The following is a 20,486-nucleotide window of genomic DNA, read 5'->3' on the forward strand; positions in this document are numbered from 1 at the left end:
ATCTGCCCCAGGCAGGCCACACGGCGGGCGAGGCGTGGGTCAGAAGCCAGTGGTCCTGGCGCCCGTCCCTCCCGCGTTCAGGCTGCGGCTGCCGACGCCGGGCCGCAGGGAGCGGCCGGGGGACACGCCCAGCTTCCCCTCAAAGACACAGGGGTATTACAGGTGAGGAAAACGGCACCTGTGTTGGTGTTTCCTTTTTGTTTACGAAGCAAAGAGGTCGTCCGGATGGAAGGTGCGATGCCGAAAATGAGAAGGCAACAGCAGCGCAGACCTGTCGTCCTTGGAGAGTGGGCGGACCGGTCTGGCGCCCCACGTGCGGTTTCCTAGCGGCGGTGCGGCCTGTGTCAACTCCGGGGGGAGCGCCGCGCCGAGAGCCGGAGGGGCGGGGCCCGGGCGGCGGGGAGACTCGGCTCCGATTCCGGGGCTCCCTGAAGGAAGGGACCCCAGGGTATCAAGGGAGGAACCGCGGGGTCGTTTTAGAGAAAAGAAATGATTTTCTGCGGTCTGCAGCATCCTCCCCTAGCTAACAGGGTTCGAGACAGTGAAGAGGAGAGAACGGGAGAAGAGGGTTCGTCCGTGCGCGCCCGGGGAGCGGGGAACAGCTGGGGAGAAAACAATCCGGAAGAGGCAGCGGTGGGGGAGGGGCCGGAGGGGAAAGGTGTGGGAAAGGTAAAGAGTCGAGAACGAACGGGCGGAGGATCCCGGCCCCCCGCCCTCGCTGGGCGTCTGGACTCAGCCCTGTCCTCTGCCCCCCTCTTCTGGGGTCAGTCAGCCCCTGAGGCCGCCGGCGCACAGCTCCGGGCGCTCTCACGGGGGGCGGGGCCGGCAGAAGAGGCGGGGCCTCCGGGCGCTCTCACAGGGGGCGGGGCCAGCATGAGAGGCGGAGCCTCCGGGCGGCGCGAGCGGAGCCTCCGGCCGCGGGCGGGGCTCCTCTCGGGCGGGCGGCTGCGGGAGTCTGGGGGCCGCAGCTTCCCCTCTTGGTCTGTGGAGGCGCCTGGCCCCGCCTCCCCCATTGCCGCTGTCGCTGTCGAACAGAAACCCGGCCGTTGCCTGCAGGAGCGGCGGCAGCCGGCGACCCGGCGGTGAACAGCCTCGGGCGCGGCCTCACCTCGCCCGCGTCAGCACCGCGGACAGCACAGCGGCCGGACCCAGGACCTAGGGGCCCGCCGGGCCGCCTGCCCACGGGCGCCCGGGCCGGAGGCGTCCCTGTCAGCACCACGGACAGCGCACAGGTTCCCGGCCGGAGTCAGCACCGCTGACAGCCCCTTGACCAGCCCCTCAGCCGGCTTGGAGCAGTCGGCGCCCTCAGAATATGGCCACCGAGGTAGGTAGGGGGCGAGCGCCCGTGCCCGACTGCTGGGCGGGAAGGGATGATGGGGGTGGGGTGGGTGGTGGGTGGGATGGGGCGGGGTGGGGTGGGACAGGGTGGTTTTCTGGGGCGGGTCTGCAGGGGAAGGCCGGATGGGGCAGCAGCAGAGTGGAAGAGAGGGGCTCCTCGCTGAGAGTTCCTCTGGCCCCTGGCGCGTGGATCTTTCCCACTGGAGTCCTGAAGCCATCTATGCCACTTGTTGGCACGAGCGCCGGGGTCGGTCCTGGGCTTTAGCTGGGGTTTCCCTTTCCCCTGGATTGCAAGTCCTGAAACCACTTCCCTGGGGGTTTGGAAATGAGCCTAGAAGGAATGCAGCTGGCTGCTGTTGCTATGCATGCATCCATCTGCTTCTGAGCCCCCAAACCTGGAAGGGATGACGGACCTACCTCCACATCAGTGTTTCCTTCAGGGGCCAGGGGAAGACAGCGAATGCTCAGGCCAAAACCCCACTGGTTGGTTTTTAATGAGCTGCCTAGGCTGAGCCCTGCTTTTGCACACTTACTTGCTTTTTCACCTCACTAGAGTTTCCTGTACTAAAGTGTACACGTTTCTCCTGTGTCTGATGGGAGGGGCTACCTTCTTCAAGGTGTGCCTATACAGGTGTCACCTTCCAGGAGTTTAAAAGCCGAACCAAGGGACCTGTTGGCTCAGGGTGGAATCTGTGTGCAATGCTTAAGAGATCAGGAATTACCTTCTCTACCCTCTCATTTCGTGAGGGGAATGAAGCTCTTTATGTTCCTACTTAATAAGTGGTAAAGCTCAGATGTGGAGAAGGGGAGGATCTACTTGGTACTCACACAGCCTGTCAGCAGTAGAGCTGAAAGTCTCTCCCTTTGAATTTTTGGACTGGAACCAGAGACACCAGTGTCTCCCTGGTTCTGATGTTGAGTTCTTTTGTGGTGTCTCCCCATTTACAACACAGCTGGAACGCAAGCCATGGAGACAGCAGAGGCTTTTGAATGATTCTGTGCCTCTGGGCATCCTGGTGAGCAGTGTGACATCAGCACTAAGTGTATTGTTGTTATTCTGCTGTCCTTGCCACCACAGAACAAGGTGCAGCTGCTTGGCATCACTAGGCTTTCTGACAAGCATGGTGTTAGCTAGGAGAGCTTGCTCCCAGCACCCTGTGAGGAGCAAGCCCTAAACAAACCCATGGAGCTTGGTTTTAAGGGTGGAAGGATGCAGAGTGCTCAGAAAGTGCCATAGACACTGGGAAGAGCAGGAAGAACAAAGGAGAGATGGCCAAGGAGCTGGTCACCTTCCAGATGGGGCTGCCAGACTGCAGCAGAGGCTGCTGGTGTTAGGCAGGAAGGAAGCTTCAGCCACCTGGACACAGCTGGACCAGCAGAGTGGGCAAAGAAAACAGCTACATCTGTGATGTGGTCTGATACATTCCAAGAGGCCCACCTGTCCCAGCATATCTCCCTCTCAGGTCTCCCAAGCTCCCCAGATTCCAGCCAGCAGCCTCACATCTCTAGGTTGAGGCAATGTTCCAAGAGGCTGCTGTTAGGCATGTGTGACTCTGTCCAGGGAGAGGCTCTGTTCATCTCACTTCTGTGACTCTAGCACCTTCCTGTGTTCAAAGCATTATCACATGGGCAATTTCCTTTGAGTCTTAGAGCAATCCTGTGAAGTGGGCAAGGATGTATTATTATCCCCAATTAACAGATGAGACAACAGAGGCTCAGAAAATTGCCCTGTGAAGGAGCCAAGGAAGGCATCATTATCTCATTTTAAAGATGATGTAACTGGAGTGTTGAGACAAGAAAAAAGTATGGCTAAAAATTAAAAATTAGGGGGGCCAGGATAGAACTTGAGTCTTCTGTCTCCATGGCCAGTGATTTTTTTGGCTGTATCCAGGTGTATCAATTAGCCTGTTGTGTTACCCAATAGAGAAAAGAGCACTAGGGGTCTTGACATGAAGCTTTGAGGGGGGAGGGGTGCAAAGGGAGTTCAGGAATGGCTGGAGTGTGGGGACTGGCCTGGCTGGGTCAGCTGGAGGGCAGAGGACAGAAGAATGCTCAGAAGAGATGGGGAGCTGAGGACCAACATGGTCCAGTTCTCAGTTTTGCCTTGGATGGACTCTCATGGAAGGAGGAAGCCTCAGCTCTGCCGTGGCACAGGCCATGCACATTATCTGGGCTGCAGAGTGAGTCATTCTCCCCAGGCTGTTTTTAATGTTGGGAATGAATTAGGATTACCAGGAAAAACCTGTTGGGAGAAGGAAAATCTCATGCCAAGCTCCTGTGGCCATTCTTTTAGGATTCTGAATGTGAAGTCCTTAGCTCTGACAGAGGATGTTTTGAGGGGAGGAGAGGGGAAGGGAGGAAAAGAGAGAGGGAGGAAGAGAACAGAGAGAGAGAGAGAGAGAGAGAGAGAGAGAGAGAGAGAGAGAGAGAGAGAGAGAGAGAGACACAGATTGGATGTTCCTGGATCCCTGCATGGAAGGCAGGAAACTGGATGCTTTTGCTCCCTAATTTCTGTTTAGGAGTCAGCATTGGGGGAGGGTATGTGTAAGGGATTCAGAGGAGGGGGAAGCCTCCTGAGTGATACACTGACCTCATTTGGAAAACTGTAATGAGCCCATTTTCTGAGTGACAAACCTCTGTGAATGTATGTCACTGGGAGCTGGGACTGCCCAGGTGGCCAAGGACAGCTGGGAAATGCCTGTCTGGCAAAGGTTTCTCCAAGAGGAGGAGTTTGGCACTTCGGGAATTTTAAAATGCAGGGTATTTGCAGGTTTGATCTCTGAGGCATGGAGGTAACAACCAGCAGACAAAGGATTGGGCTTGGGCTTTCCTGTCATCTGAGAAGCAGGGAGACCCTGTGCCCAGGTTTCCATCCTGAGGCCTGGCTTGGCTGCCTGTGACTCATGGTCCTCACTCCTCCTCCACAGCCTGGCCAGGCAGGGTGCATGATGTTGGCTCATCAGCTGTATCTCCTGATTCACAAGTTGAGTCTCAAAAGCATCCTCTGGAATTAGCTGTTTTTAATGAAGATGGAGATGTGGGCCAGGAGGGGCTTCCTGTGTGTCTAGGGCAGATCAGGCCTGGGAATGCTCACCTGCACTCCAGAGCTTGCTTCTTTCCACCTCTGCTAGGTCGACTATTGGTTGTATAGGCCCTAAATGTTTGACCTGGGGTACCCACTCTCCAGGCAGCCTCCCCTTCCCTCTCTGTCAAACTCCTCCTCTTTTCTGCTGGAAAGTAGGTACTAGCAGATCTCACCATTGATTTTCTCTTTCTTATTTATGACATGCCCCTTCGTACTCTCCTTAGTCTGCTGCCAGCTGGTCTGGGGTAGTGATGAGAAAGTGGGGAGGGATGAGGAAGGTGAGAGGTTGATGAAGGTGAGAGGTAGAGGAGAAGCCCAGGTGTTGGGTCAGTGCCCAGGGGGAACCACCCAGGGCAGATACAGAAGCTGTGATCTCTGTGAGAGGTGGGTGTGTGCATGTTCTGGGATCTTCCTGTGGGATTCCGGAGCACTGTAAGCTTGGCTAAAACCCCCTGCCAGCTTCCTGAAAGCTAAGTAACTGGCAAGTGGCTGGGCATTTGGCTCTTGCTCTGGTCCAAGGACCCCCTGCCGTGGGATTCCTTATTCAGAAGTTCTAAACTGGCAGCTCTAGGAATGAATCTGGCTCACAGGTATAAATGTAAGTGCTTATAAATGTAAAAAGTGTATTGGAAACATTTAAAAATCAGGATATTTGATAGTAAGAAAATCTGGATTTATAGTTTTTCTTTAAAAATCAGAATCACAACTGGAGCATACATTTTCACATGGCAATGATCAGGCGTTTTCTTGAGACAGGACATGAGTTCTCTAGTTATCCACAGTCCCCACCTGGCCCACTTCCTCTGTAGTCCCTGTAAACATTTGCATTCATAATACCTGATGAGGCTTCTAGAATGTCAGAGCTGGAAAGGGCTTTGCCAATTACATAGTTCCATCTTCAGTTTCTAGTTGAAGAAATGGGGGCCCAGAGAAGGGAAGACTTTGCAGGGCCATATGATCAAGACTAGCACCAGATCCTGCTCCTAGGTCAGTGGTCCATTTTTCCACCAGAGATTTTTGGTACTTCACAACTGAGCCCTCAGGGATGGAGACAGCCAGGGGACCCAGCCTTGCCTTAAACCCTCCTCCTCCTCCTCCTCACTAACCTCAGATGGGTCTATGACATGCATGCTCTAAGTAGGTCTGAGAAACTAAGGCTCTGGCATATAGAGTGTATCTGATTCTGTCCTCTAGCAGCTCAGCTCCTCAAGGCCCCACAAACACTGTCCAGGGAGGAAAGAAGATCTCTGGTCACCCAGAGTCAGGATCACATCCTTAAGGCTTGGGATAATGTTAGGGTTGGTAAGGGTGTTGACCCCTCCAGCTGTGGCTACTTTGAGAACCCATGGGTAAAAAAAAAGCCAAGAGTAAACAGCACTGCATTATGCAAGGTAGCACCCTGAAATTGGAATGGCATAATGTAATAGAAGTTCACTTTCCACTCAGTAAAGTCCCAGACAGGTGTTCCCCATTAGTCAGCTGGTGGATCTCCTCCAGGCTGTGATGTAGGGACCCAAACTCTTTCCAACTTGTGGCTCCACCATCTCTAGCACGTCTCCCTTGCTTTCTGTGGAAGTGAGTGATCACAGAGGAATGGCTGGTCCTTATGAGCCAAGCCTATGAATGCCATTTATCACTTCCACTCACATTTCGTTTAGTCATACCTGGCTGCAAGAGAGGCTGAGAATTAATCGATCTGGGTGCCTAGGAAGAAGAGGTGGCTGTGGTAAACAGCTAGCCACTCATTGGAGACACATAACTTCATGGTAGCTCCCAGGGCATGTGTATGAATTCAGACAAGGAGGGTGTTGGAAGGGAGGAAGCTGAGTCCGTGTTAGAATGGCTGAAGCACTGTTCTTTCTTTTCCTTTCCATTCTCACCATCATTTTTTCCCCTGGGCTACTATAAAAACTCCTCCACCTCGCCCCCAACCCAGCCATGCTCACTTCCCATCACCACTCACAAAGTTGCCAGCATGACCCTTCCTGGGCTAGGGGAATCCATCCTCAAGATGGACTGGGTCACGTCAGTTGGTTTAGAAGGGCAGAGGAAGGCCACCGCCCCTTACTTTTCTTTTGAAAATTAAAAAAAAAAAAAGTATAAAACCTTAACCAGAGAGACACAATGATGAATAACTTATTTATATTAACAAAGCATTCTTTATTTTTCAAAGTTATCATCGGATCCTAGCAGACATCAAGGGGACTTTCTCAACTGAAACCTTGACTAGAGGGATCAAGAACTATTAAGACCAGAGGAACACATAAACACTATTTCAGCAATTTTCTACCACTGTGCCGCAAGAGGCACCATGGTGTGCTGCCAGAATTTTTAAAAGATGTAATACCTGACTATTTAGTCAGGGACCCTGACCTCTTTTCCCTTAGACTGTCAAAGAAAAAAATGACAACAACCAACACAATAGCCATCCAGTGTGAATAAGTCAAAGTTATACCTATTTTTTGTCTGATTGGCAAAAAATATATTTTTTGGTGTATGGCAGAATTTTAGTGATTAGTTTATGTGCGCCACGAGATGAAAACGATTGAAAATCACGGCACTATTTAATCCAAACACAACACTTGGGGATCGCATCTCTTAGGCAGAGTGAGGTCCACCTGGGTTAGGAAGGTCTTATATGGTGGTCGGTCTCTGATTTGTATCTTTTCTGCACCTCGATCTACCAATTATCTGCTGCTACTACCATATCGATAATCTTTCTCTCATTACTTATTCTTTCCTCAGCTTTTAAGCAACATTTTTCTATCTTAAATCCTCTCTTCCACAAATCCTCCAGTAACTTTTGATCTGATTCTCCTCTATCCTATTCCCAGTGTTCTTATCTGATTTGCAACCCAACTCCATTCTTGCTGAAATCTGCCTCCAGTCATATGAGTAGACTGCCTTCTCTGCTGTCTCGATTACTTTGCACAAGCTTCTCCTTCTGTCTGGGTTGCCTCTTCCTCCCTGTTCCCTCCTACCCCCACCCTTGCCCCTGCCACTGGTAACTCCTGGCCTTCCTTTATGACTCAACACAGACCTCAGGAAGCCTTTCTGAGTCAGTGCTTCTGGGTAAGATGTGACTTCTCTGTAGCATTTATCACAGTCAAATTCATTATTTATTTACTTGTCTTCCTCCCTGGAGCTCACAGACTGTCTTCTGCTCAGCATCCCTACAGCCTGGCGATAGTAGGGACTCCATAAATGAAAGCTGAGTGACTGAATGGATTCACCTTAATTACACAGAATGAAGTGGCTGTGTGTTCACTGCCTTTGGGGCTTGGCCTCTGCGTGGTTCTAATGTCTGGCATATTTCACCCAGTGGGTTGCTTGTCTGGAACATGGACGAGTGAAGTTGGAAGTAGAAGAAAGAGGCCCTGTTCTTTTGTGAAATTGAGCCCATGTCTGTGTCAATGTCAAGTCTGCAGGTGTGTGGACAGGAGTTAGGAGTCACCCCCCTTCTCCCTACCAGGGCAGGAAATTTCTTCCATGTCTGGCTTTAGCCCACTTTATCCACAATTTTCTCTGGGGGCTTGGACATGTGTGGGTTTCTTCTAATGCATGGTGAGAAATGCTGGGCATAAAAACCATCCATGGTGCCCTCCTACTCAGGCCATACCTTGGCCGAGGTCATGGCTGCATCAGGTACTTCTCTACTCCACACTCCCCTCTCCTAGCCTCGCTGTAAGCTCCACCCAGGGTTTGGGACCTCAGTCTTGTTTAGTGCTGGGTTCCCTAAGCCAAGACCTGACAGGTTGTAAATGTTTGATACTTGCCGAATGAATGAAAGTATGGAAGGCCTCACCATGTGTGTGTGTGTGTGTGTGTGTGTGTGTGTGTGTGTGTGTGTGTGAGAGAGAGAGAGAGAGAGAGAGAGAGAGAGAGAGAGAGAGAGAGAGAGAGAAGGATTTGGCCAGCCACCAGGATATCCTTTCCTCTAGTGAAAATTTGTTTCTGACTTGATTATTCCTGAACTTCTTGCTTTGGCTCAGTTTTGACCCTGCTTCTGGCTTTTTCTAGGTTTTTCTGGGATCATTAGAGGCATCCGCTGGGGTAAACTCCACAGTCCTGCTTCCTGAAGACCTTCCTGGAGCACATGTAGGGGGCCCGACTTGTCTCCCGGTTTGCTAGAAACTTTCCTGATTTTAGTACCAAAAGACCCACATCCCCCCAAGCCCCTCAGTGTTGGACAAACTGGAAGGAGGGCCAGCCACCCAAGTCGCGTGTCTTCTCTATGTCTCCGCAGGTGCACAATCTGCAGGAGCTCCGGCGAAGTGCATCCCTGGCCACCAAAGTCTTTATCCAGAGAGACTATAGTGATGGGACCATCTGCCAGTTCCAGACCAAATTCCCTCCGGAGCTGGACAGCCGGGTAAGGATGTCTTTTCCTAAACCCGGAACATAGGCTGTGAAGGAGTGGGGAGGGGCTTATTCAAGAGTAACTTGTTCAGCTATTTCACATGGGAGAATTAAGAAACATCCTTAACATAGTCTTGCTGTCACCTCATTGAAAGTTAGAACCAGAGAAAACACAGACATTTCCTAGACCAGCAGCTCTCTGGTTTCAGCCGCAGGAGGATAACCTGGAGAACTTGTTGAGCAAACATACATTCCTGAGTCTGTTGGGTGATATTAGGTGTCATCAGAGATGCTGGCTCAGTTTTTTTTTTTTTTTTGGCTTGGGATCAGGAATCTCCACTTTTTAGCTGAGTTCTCAACCCCATATTAGTATTTTCTGGGGAGTCTTAAAAACCTTGATGCCTAGGTCATCACCCAAGGCCTTTCCTCCTAGCCCCTCCCTCCAGACTCAGCTTCCAGTGTGGCTCAGGGGCCACTGGAAGGCATCAGCTCTTCTGTTGTTGTTTTTGTAAATACATTTTATTGATTATGCCATTACAGTTGTCCCATTTTCCCTGCTTCATTCCCCTCCTCTCTGCACACCCCTCCCTCCCATTCCCCCCTTTAGTTCATGCCCATGTGTCACAAGTTCTTTAGCTTCTACATTTCCCATACTATTCTTGCCCTCCCCCCTGTCTATTTTCTACTACCATCTATGCTATTTATTCTCTGTACCTTCTCCCCCCTTCTCCTCCCACTCCCCTGTTGTTAACCCTCCTCATGATCTCCATTTCTATGGTTCCGCTCCTGATCTAGTTGTCCACTTAGTTTAGGTGTGGTTGTTAGTAACTGTGAGTTTTCTGTCCTTTCACTGTTCATATTTTTAATCTTCTTTTTCTTAGATAAGTCCTTTTAACATTTCATATAATGAGGGCTTGGTAATGATAAACTCCTTGAACTTGACCTTATCTGAGAAGCGCTTTATTTGCCCTTCCATTCTAAATGAAAGCTTTGCTGGATAGAGCAATCTTGGATGTAGGTCTTTGGATTTCATGACTTGGAATACTTCTTTCCAGCCCCTTCTTGCCTGTAAGGTGTCTTTTGAGAAATCAGCTGACAGTCTGATGGGAACTCCTTTGTAGGCGACTGTCCCCTTATCTCTTGCTGCTTCTAGAATTCTCTCCTTCATTTTAATCTTGGCTAATGTAATAATGATGTGCCTTGGTGTGTTCCTCCTTGGGTCCACCTTCTTTGGGACTCTCTGAGCTTCCTGGACTTCCTGGAAGTCTATTACCTTTGCCAGATTGGGGAAGTTCTCCTTTATTATTTGTTCAAATAAGTTTTTTACTTGTTGCTGTTCTTCTTCCCCTTCTTCCCCTATAATTCAGATGTTGGGATGTTTAAGATATCCTGGATGTTCCTAAGCCTCTCCTCATTTTTTTGAATTCTTGCTCCTTCATTCTTTTCTGTTTGGCCACTTCTTTCTTCCTTCTGGTCCACTCCATTGATTTTAGTCCCAGATTTGTTTCCATCACTATTGGTTCCCTGTGCAATTTGCTTTATTTCACTCAGTATAGCCTTCTTTTTTTCATCTAATTTGCGACTAAAATCAACCAGTCCAGTGAGCATCCTGATCATCAGTGTTTTGAACTGTGCATCTGGTAGGTTGGCTATCTCTTGGTCACTTAGAAGTGTTGGCTCTGGGGCTTTGAGCTGTTCTGCTTGAGTCATAATATTTTGGTCTGTTTGCGCCTGTTACGTATGAGGGGGGAAAGCTTAGGTGTTCACCAGGGCAGATCAGCCCAATTGCTGAGTTGTGACAGGAGGCGGGGTCAGAGAGGGAGCTACGGTGTTTTTTCCACTCTCTCTTGGATTTTGGTCCCCTCTGCCACTTCCCACAAGCAAATTGGTTCCTTTTAGTGTTGGTTCCTGGGTGGGTGGGCTTGTGTTCATTCTAGGACCCTGTGGGTCTCTTAGTAAACTCTTCTGTGAGGTTAGGAGCCTCTCCTAGAACCTCAGCCCCCAAAAGTTTTTCCAATCAGTGTTTTTAGGCTTTATTTTCTGTTACTGGGGCCCTGGGTTGCATGGTCTGTCTCACTGACTGTTTTTAAACCTGCCTGGTTTCTCTGCACGCAAATGTGTGTCCGTGGTCAGCCAGCCAGCCACCTTGCGAGCCTTACTGGGTTTCCATCTGTGCCCACCTGGGTCACCAATCACCGCCTCCTCCTGCTGGGACCCATATCCATTGCTGCTGACTCTGCCCCTCTTACTGGCCTGGATGAATGGCTTGTTGTTGTTGGACTTCAGTACAGTTTACTTTTCTGTCTGTTTGGTTGTGTTTTTATTCTTAAATCTTTGTAGTCCTTAAACTTGGTTGTGCGAGGAGGTACAGTGTTTCCACCTATGCCTCCATCTTGGCCGGAAGTCCTCTTCCTGTTGGGTTTTGTTCCTAGTTCTGTGGGTGTACATAGCCTCTATCCCAGGCTGCCATGGAGCTGGCCCGGGTTTGGGTGAGGGCAGAGGGCAGACCCTGATCCTTTCCCTCAGCAGCCCAGGCAGATCTAAAGGCATCTGGGAAGGCGGGGCAGGCCTGGCTTCTACTGATCTGACCTCCTAACCAGCTTTGGGGGAGCCATATGAGTCTTCTTGTTTTTGCCCGCCTGCCCTTTGGGGTGGAGTGACCCCTAGGGTAGAATGCAGGGCTTAGGTCAAGGGCCAGATGGCATAATTTTCTTTATGTGTTCCTTCCAGGTCTGTAGGGACAGTGGCTGGGAACCTCAAAGCTTCTGACTATTCGTGGGGAGAGATTTTGTCCTGCGCAGGCTGGGAGGATCCTAACCCGTGTGATGGGCAGCTCTGGTCCTGTGGGAGTGAGCGGGGAACAGGGGGCTGTGAAGAATGTAAAGATGGAGCAGCAGACACTCTGACACCTGCTGGGTTTGGTGCACAGCCTTCCAGTGTGGGCGGTCCAGTGTAAGGCTGTGCAGGGAAGAGTGCAGACCGGGCTAGAGCTATGTAGCTTCGGACAAGTCCACTCAGCAGTCAGCAAGTATTTATGGAGAGCCTCCTATGGAATAGGCACTGGAGATATAGGTGCAAACTCATAGAGTTTATTTCTATTAGAGTGTACAAAAAATAAAAAACCAAACAAATATCTATATGGTAGCTCAGGTGATGACAAATACTAGAAAAATAAGGAAGGAGGTCAAGGCGGACAGAGAGAGCTGAGGATAAGGAATGGTCGGGGCGGCATGTTGTATAAGGTGAAACCTGAGGGAAGTAAGGGTGAGGGGGCAGGAGACAGTGCGGGGCCTGGGGGAGGAGCATTGTAGCAGAGGGCCATAGGCACAGAGGACAGTGGCATTTTCAGGAGACAGCGGTGGAGTTGTCCGTGTGGTAAAGTGGGATCAGAGTGAGGAGGGGAGGGGGAGAAAGGCTCAGCGGGGACACAGGGCCAGGCAGTAAGGACTTCCCAGACCTTACTGTGCCATAGATGGGAAGACTTTCGAAGCTCTGGATCAGAGCTGTATGTAACCTGATCTGACCAGCAGGCTTGCTTGGCTGGGCTGGGGTCAGGAAAACCAGAGATGATGGCTGCCCGGACCACAGAGCAGAGCTTCATCATCCTCACTTGTGACGGGATGATAATCCTACTTCACTGAAAGAGTTGTAATGAGGGTTAAATGCAGAATACATTAGAAAATGCCCAGCAAATACAAAGTGCTTAGTAAATATTAGCTATTTTGATTATGAATGCAGCCAGCATAGCTTCCCAGTTGTCTGAAGATCTTATTTATTTATTTGTTTGTTTGTTTATTTATTTATTTTTAGAGAAGGGGAGGGAGAAAGAGAGGGAGAGAGACATCACTGTGTGGTTGCCTCTTGTGCATCCCCGACGGGGGACCTGGCCCACAACCCAGACATATGCCTAGGAATCGAACAGGAGAGCCTTTGCTTCTTAGGCTGGTGCTCAATCCACTGAGCCACACCGGCCAGGGCCACTTCCCAGTTGTCTAAACACACAAAGCTGTCATGTTCTCCATGAACTCTGGTCTAGAAGGAAGTGCCCCCTCCTAGAAGGACACCCCTGAGGTGTCACCCAATCAATCTCATGCAGTTGAAGTCCATCCAAACATGGACAGCCATGTTCTGAGCTGTCACAGCCACCAAAACAGGGGTGTTGGTGGGGTGACAAAGTCACCAGAATTCTTGCTTAATCCTCTGTAGAGAACATTCACATCTAGGATAGCATAGAAGTTTCCTGTTTGAGGGAAGCCAAGTAGCCATTCTTATTCCCATTTTATAGATGTGGAAACTGAGGCCAGAGTTGTTAAGTCATTAGTCCAGGGTCACAAAGCTAGTTGATGGCCAGGTCTGAACCCCAGGTCTCCTGACTCCTGGTCCAGTGTTCCTTCTGCCCATGGGCACCTGCAGCCTCTCTGGTCTTGCTGTGTGCTGTCCCCACACCTGGCATGGTCCTATCACTCCCCCTCACACCAGGTGACTGTTCGAACTCCAGGGAGGCTGACCTCCACCAGGCTTTTTCTCCCTCCCCTCCCTCTCTCCAGATTGAGCGGCAGCTCTTTGAGGAGACTGTGAAGACCCTCAACAGCTTCTACGCGGAGGCTGAGAAGATTGGGGGCAGCTCCTACCTGGAGGGCTGCCTGGCCTGCGCCACGGCCTACTTCATCTTCCTCTGCATGGAGACCCACTACGAAAAGGTACTCCCTCCTTCACACCCTGTGTCCCCTTCCCCAGGCCTCCCGGCTGCACCCTCATCCTCGATTGGCCCCTGTCTTGGCAGGTTCTCAAGAAGATCTCCCGCTACATCCAAGAGCAGAACGAGAAGATCTTTGCCCCTCGAGGGCTCCTGCTCACAGACCCTGTTGAGCGTGGGATGAGAGTCGTATCCTTCCTGTCTATTCTGTGTTGGGGCAGGGCACAGAGCAGCCAGCCTGTGGGGTCTGCGGTGAGGCTACCAGGAAATGGGATGGCCCTAGGGGCCTCTGCTCAGGGTTTTCTGGGATTCCCCCCATGTCTGCTCCCCAGCCCTCCTCCCTGCCATATGTTATTAGTGCTTTGTGAATTATAGGGTTTGCTTTTTATTTGTTGAGCTACATGTATTCCCTGCTTAGTATGTGCCAGGTGTCAGATTAGGTGCGTTGAAATTGTAGGCCCATGTAATTCTCCTAACACCCCTATAGTGAGGTGACTGTTACTATTTCCCTTTATGCAGTGGATGAGCACACTGCCGGCAGATCACTGGCTCACGGGTTTGAGCCTGTTCTGCCCCTGAGGGAATGCGCAAATCTCCACATACACTTACATGCCCACAATCTCACATAAACCTGCTTTAATCCCGTGTGGTGGTCCCATGGCCCCCCTTGCACAGGTGAGGAAAATGAGGTCTCGGTGGGAAGCTGGCGGAGGGGTAAGGAGTAGGTTTGCTCACTCCTCCTGTCAGGTGTGCATACTTCCCTCCCCAGCAGCGGCGGCAAGGGTAGAATGCTTAAAAAATAAATTTTGCTAGAAAATGGAGAGGAAGAGTAACAAAAACAAATACCAGAGTCTCATGTTTACAAAGCCCAGTGAGAGGCTCTTGCTATTACCGTGCCTGTGTGACTTGCCAGGCACTGGCACGTACTACTTCACTTAAGTCTCACCACAGTCTCGTGATCCTGTACTTAGTTCCATTTCGTGATGTGGTAGCTGACAGGTAACAAGTGCAGTGAGTGGTCAGAGGTCAGGTAGCTCTAAGTGAGCTACAGGAACTTGAACCTTGCATGTCCTGTATGGAAACAGCACATTCTGGGCATGCGACGTCCTGGGTTTGGTGACTAGACTCTGGAGTGTGAGCCCCTGATCCTGGCCGTGCGCCCGCATGGTGCATGGAGCCTGGCCCTGCAAGTCTCCATAACTGAGTTGGGTGTGCGCTGTGGGTCTTGGGTCTAGGTCACCAGGCCTCCGAGTTCTTCCTGTCTAGGAAGCAGGACAGCTCTTCCCTCTGCTCTCCGCTGGCCTCCATCTGAGGACCCTGTCCACCTTGCCGGCAGCTGGCAGCCCTCCTTAACGCTGCCCCAGATTGAGATCGCCATCTATGAGGACCGGTGCAGCAGCGGCAGCTCCAGCAGCGGCAGCAGTGGCAGTGGCAGCAGTGGTGGGGGTGGCGGAGCGGGGGCCCGGTGACTGGCCGAGAGTCCCCGCAGGGAGGTGTATGGCAGGACTGAGGGCCTTGCAGACCTTCGGCGGCTGCGCTACCAGAGCACCCGCTTCTGAGTCATTCTGTGGGCCCACCTGCTGCCCGGGGCGGGAGGACCGGCATCTGGCCAGTGTTTCCCACAGGCCATCCACCTCACCCCCTGCCCTTACCCCAGAAGGATGGTCCGCTTCCCGATCTGGCTATTCCCCATAGGGCTGGTCTGGGTCACACACAGGCGAGGGTGGGGACAACACAACTTGGACAGCCCCTTTCTTCTGCAGCAACCCTTCCAGTACCCCAGAGAGGACCCAGCTGTGTCACAGAGAACTCCCATCCTGCATGATTCCTCACCCCAAGTGCCACATCCCTGAGGGTTCTCCCCTCGGGGCCCTGCTCCCTGAGGCTGCTTCCCAGTGTCTATGCTTCCTGATGCCACCCCAGGGCCTCTGCCTGTCTGTGATCCTGCCTCCACCGAGTCTGAGGTCTGGGGAGACAGGAGTGGTCAGACTATGGGTGCCATGGTGGAGAGCTAGCTCTCAGTTCCCCCGCCCTGACCTCTTCTAGACCTGTGGCTTCCCTGCTCTCCACCCAAAGCCTGGGGCCACCTTGGCCTTGCCAAGAAGCATCCAACTCCTGAGACTTTGTAGGCTACCAGGTGCTGGTCATTGGGTACACAGCCTGGGTCTCTGGGAAGTGTCTGGAGAAATGCTTCATGGAGAGGTGTGGCCATGGGGGCTTGAACCTCCAGAACCGAAGCCCACTTCCTCAGATTGGAACCTGCACGTGTGTGAGAATGAGTCGGTGCACACATAGGCAGGAATGTGGGCACACCATGTGTATGTGGAGGTATGTGTGAGTGCGCGTGTGTTTCCCTTAGCTGCCAGGCCAATGGCTGCTCCTCTCTGCATCCTGTCTCGTCTCCCTGCACAATGGTCTGTGGCTGCTTCTGTGTGCAGGTCCAGCCCGCCCCTATAGATAAATGTCCTAGTGACCCTTTGCCTGTTGTCCCCAGGGCTGCTAGCTTGGCTTTTCTTCCAGGCTTTTTCCCTAGCTGCAAGCTCCTCCCCACCTTCTAGCTCTACTGTGTACATTCTAGCAGAAGAGAAGCTGGGGTTCTAGAGAGAAGAGCCAACCTTCTGGGGCCTTCCACGCCCCTGTCCCAGCTCCCATGACAAGGCAACAGGGCCATAGATGCTGCATGTTCAGCTGTCCTGGCTCCAGGGCTCTCTAAGGCTGTGTAAGTGAGGCTGCCTTGGACATTCCAAGGAGCTGGCAACCTGCAGAGGAAAATGCAAACCCCTTTCTTGAAAGGAGAGAGGGGCATGCAGCCCATGAGTCCCTGGCTGCCCAGGCTCAGTGGAAGGAAGCCGCCCTGTCCAGGTGTCCTGAAGACAGACAGAAGGGGGCTGCCTGCCTCCAGTGGCAGGAGGTGCTAGAAGTGGATATGAAAGACCAGCCACTGCAGGTAGCTTTCTGAAACCAAAGAGGGACCTGATTTTCTCTGGACACAGCAGCAGCACGTGGGGAGGAGGTGCATGCCCAGAGTGCTGGAGAGGGTGTCCCAGCTGTTGAGCCCAGGCAGGTTCTGTCTGACCCAAGCATCACCCCAGACAGCTGCAGTCCAGTGGGCTCCACACAGCCCCCCGGACCCGGCCTGTGTCCACCTTGGCCCACCGTGTGACTGGGCCTCATGTCTGACCTGTGCCTCTCCAGTGGGATGGCTGGCACAGGTGACACAGTGGCCTTTTGTTTTATTATTTCTTTTTTCCAATAAAAGGACTTGCTCAGCTTGAGGCCCTGTGCTGCTTCTCTCCCTGTGGTGATGGAGGACCAGTTCTATGCTCTGGGATCAGGGAGCAGAGGGAAGGGGAGGCTGTCCACCCAACCTCACGCTGAGCAGGCAGAGCTGAGCGTTCTGGAAGAGGCAGCGGCCTGACACTGCAGGATGGACCCTGTCTTCTTGGAGCTTGTGGTCGTTGAGGGAGGCCGACATTCTAGATCTAAGTCACAGGTGGCAAACACAAGGCCCGTGGGCTGAGTCTGGCCTTCCACCTTGTTTTATCTGGCCTGGCACCTTCTTTCTACCTGGCAGCAGTGCCGAGCTCTCGCTTAACTGTAAGGAGTAGTTACATTTATAGTCCTAAAATTACATTTGGCCTTTTGAAGACAATCATGAGGCTGATGTGGCTCCCGGTGAAGATGAGTTTGACACCACTGTTCTGAGCTATAGTCTGTATGGGGCACTTGTAACCTTGGGCAGGGGAACAGGTTTCATCAGGCCCCAGGGAGCACAGGAGCCCCCAGCAGCTCTGGGCTGCTTCTCCCACCAGCTCTGGGCTGCTTCTCCCACCTCGTTGCCCTAGGACTGCATTTTCTGGTTTCCTTTTGGCCAAAGGCGGTTGGGGGTGGGGGTGGCTATGGGGATGGGGCCGGGATTGTTGAAAATCATAGGTTATAGAAGCTCGTGGTGCCCCCGAGTGGCAGAATCGTATACTGCATGCAGGAATCAGCAGCCTGGGCCAGAGCTACTCAGCTGTGGAAAACTTCCCTGTGACCCCCAAACCAGTGGTTTCTCCCACCTGCAAGGACTTAACTGTGGCTTCCAGAGGCGTGGGCCAAAGGTGGAGTCAGGTTGATGGCGACTGTCCCTACAGCCAGCCCCTGGAGGGGGTGGAGTGGGGTGGTGTGTGTGTGTTCCAGGCCCCTGGGGTGGGTGGGTCTGGAAGCCTGGGAAACTCCACCTCCTTTCTCCACAACTCCAGAAGGACTTACAGTGAGGAGGGGCTCTTCAGGAAGCACCTTCACCTGGTTCAGGCCTCACTATTCATGGAAGATGAAGGCCATGCAAATGCCGCTCCAAGTCAGATCTGAACTGGAGCTCTGGCTTCCTGACAGCAGCACGTGGAGGAGACTCCTGGAGCCTCAGTGTTCCTAGCTGCGAAATAGGGATACTAGTGCTTTACAAAGCTGCTCGGGCCAGTGCCTCTCATGCTTGGCTGCAACTGGTGTTACCTGGGGAGCAAGAGAAACTGCCTGGCCCTATCCCCAGATTTCACTGCTCTGGGTGCAGCCTGGGCAGCAGGGTTTTTCAGACTTTCCCTGGAGATTCATTCTAGGGTGAAGGTGCAGCGTCAGCTGGGTACTAGATTTATTAAGGGGAATCACTTAACAAATTGCAGTAACATCCACTCACTGGGTTATCCACCTGAAACTAATACTGTGTGCCAACTGTAATTGAAAAATAAAAAAATTAAAAAATATAAAGGCAAGGTTGAGAGCCCCTGGTTGGAAGAGTGCCTGCAACCTATGAGCTCTTCACAGGCCTCTGAAAATGTCTGACACTTGAATAAAAAGTTTATGGGTCTCATGAAAGCAGCCAGACACAAAATGAGTATGAACTCTACAATTCCACTCACAAAAAACTCAACTATAGGCAAAACTAATCTGTAGCATTAGAGGTTGGGACAATGGCTGCCCTGGCATGGGGCCCGGTGAATGGAGGCACCTGGTGTGCCTCTGGTGCCCACAGTGTCCCAGGTCTTGGGCGGAGTGCCGGCTGTGCAGGTGTGCTTACTCCGTGAGAACTCACGGAGCTGCACATTTAAGATTTGTGTGTCTTTCTGAATGTATGGTACATTTCAATAAAATTTACCAAAAAGGTTTATTGGCTCCAAAATAGGGAAAGAAAGCACAAAATTGAAAATGTTTTATTATAGATCTATAAAATATAACATTGTGTCAAACAGTCAACTGCAATTCAATTTGATATGTGTATGTGTGAATATAATTTAATGTTGGCTATGGATATATATGAAAATATATGATATGATGAGGGGTGGGATATCCAAAAGAGAGGGTCCATGGTGCCTACGAAAGTCCTAAAACATCCCTGGCTGCTGGTATAGCTTAGTGGATTGAACGCTGGCCTGTGAACAGAAAGGTCATGGGTTTGATTCCGCATTAGGGCAGGCCAGGTCCCCAGTTGGGGGTGTTTGAGACACAATCGATGGATGTGTCTCTCCCTCATTGATGTTTTTCTCCTCTTCTTTTTTCTCCTTTCCTCTCTCTCAAAAAAGAAAATAACCTGGCTGGTGTGGCTCAGTTGATTGAGCGCTGGCCTGCAGAACCATAGGGTCACCGGTTTGATTCCCAGTGAGGGCACATGCCTGGGCTGCGGCCAGCTCCCCAGTAGGGGGCACGCAAGAGTCAGCCACGCATTGATGTTCTCTCCCTCATTGATGATTTTCTCCCTCCCTTTCTCCCTCTATTCCCCTCTGTCTGAAAATAAATAAAACCAACAACAGCAAAAAAAAGGAAATAAATAAAATCTTTAAAAAAAAAGGAAAATTCTAAACAGCACAGGTTTATACCAGGGGCTCTTAACCTTGACCCTCCCTTCCTGCACTTGTACCCAAATTGATGTAACCTATGCAGACGAGAATCCACAGCTTTCAGGAGATTCTCAGAGTGGTATGTGACCCCCCCGCCCCCACCCCCACCCCCACCCCCTCTCAAAATGTTGAGAACAACTGGTTTTGAGGAATCAGTGAAAAACTGGCTGGGAAGGTGCCTGCCATGAAATAGGTGTTCGGCAGTCAGTGTCTTTCCTTCCTTTCAGAGTCCAGCCTTCTGGGGTTCCCACCTGACCCTTTGCAGGCGGCTCTGGGAGGGTTTACTCTTTTGGCAGCACCTGGGGAAGACTGTGCCAAGAGCACAGCTTTTCCTCTAAGAGGCCTTTAAAAAAAATGGAATTGTTGTTCAATGACAGTTGTCCCCATTTCCCCCCATTGCCCTCCCCTGCCCTGCCCAGACCCCTTGCACTCAATTCTCCCCCCGCCCACCACTGTCCTTGTTCATGAGTCCTTTATACATGTCCCTTGACTTAACCCTTTCCCTTAAGAGGTTGTTTTTTTCAAATATTTTATTTATTTTTAGAGAGAGGGGAAGGGAAGGAGAGTGGGAGAGAAACATCAATGTGTGGTTGCCTCTCATGTGTCCCCTACTGGGGACCTGGCCTGCAACCCAGGCATGTGTCCTAACTGGGAATCGAACCGGTGACCCTTTGCTTCACAGGCCCGTGCTCAATCCACTGAGCTACACCAGCCAGGGCAAGAGGCTGTTTTTAAGGACCTGTCTTTGCAGCATCTGCCGGAGGGCTGAACTTGGCCTACAGTGTCCTGGAGCTGACCTGGGACTTGTGCTTTCAAATGGGATAACAGAGGAGGTGGAAGAGTGAAGGCCATCAGAGGGCTGCCCCAGGCCCTGGACCCTCGGTAATTCACTTAACTGTCCCGAGTCTCAGCCTCGTCATTCGTAAAATGAGAGCATTATGTCAATGCATCTTTATAAATAGCAGTCTGTTTCTCCAATGTAAGGTATTATTATTGCTGAAGTTACACTAGGACCTCATTATACGGTGGCCTCGTGATATAGATTTATAGCCAGATTTCAGATTCTTACAGAGAATAAACAGAAATTTATCCAAGGGTTCACTGATTCCCTAATATAAGCCAGGAACATGCGTGT

At 51.5% G+C, this 20,486-nt stretch overlaps 1 protein-coding gene across 2 annotated transcripts; it reads left to right on the forward strand.

The window, feature by feature from the left end:
• Positions 1–1,078: 1,078 nt before the first annotated feature.
• On the forward strand, positions 1,079–16,833 carry GOLGA7B (golgin A7 family member B). 2 transcript variants are annotated; one of them, XM_037138847.2, is made up of 6 exons: positions 1,079–1,324; positions 8,444–8,521; positions 8,670–8,795; positions 13,330–13,482; positions 13,566–13,667; positions 14,843–16,833. In XM_037138847.2, exons 1-6 carry the CDS (start codon positions 1,313–1,315, stop codon positions 14,945–14,947), a joined length of 576 nt encoding a protein of 191 aa, XP_036994742.1. In that variant the 5' UTR covers positions 1,079–1,312; the 3' UTR covers positions 14,948–16,833. The 2 variants fall into 2 exon arrangements, with proteins under 2 accessions (XP_036994742.1, XP_036994743.1); XM_037138848.2 differs by lacking the exon at positions 8,444–8,521.
• The last annotated feature ends 3,653 nt before the right edge of the window (positions 16,834–20,486 follow it).

Source organism: Artibeus jamaicensis, unplaced genomic scaffold (assembly GCF_021234435.1).
Source record: "Artibeus jamaicensis isolate MK-2021 breed Jamaican fruit bat unplaced genomic scaffold, CSHL_Jam_final contig_252, whole genome shotgun sequence".
Taxonomy (NCBI): Eukaryota; Metazoa; Chordata; class Mammalia; order Chiroptera; family Phyllostomidae; genus Artibeus; species Artibeus jamaicensis.

Excerpts from the sequence above, each read along its gene's own strand:
- GOLGA7B (XM_037138847.2), top strand. Across the intron at positions 13,483-13,565 it reads TGGAGACCCACTACGAAAAG|GTTCTCAAGAAGATCTCCCG; the intron begins GTACTCCCTCCT and ends CTGTCTTGGCAG. Across the intron at positions 13,668-14,842 it reads TTGAGCGTGGGATGAGAGTC|ATTGAGATCGCCATCTATGA; the intron begins GTATCCTTCCTG and ends ACGCTGCCCCAG.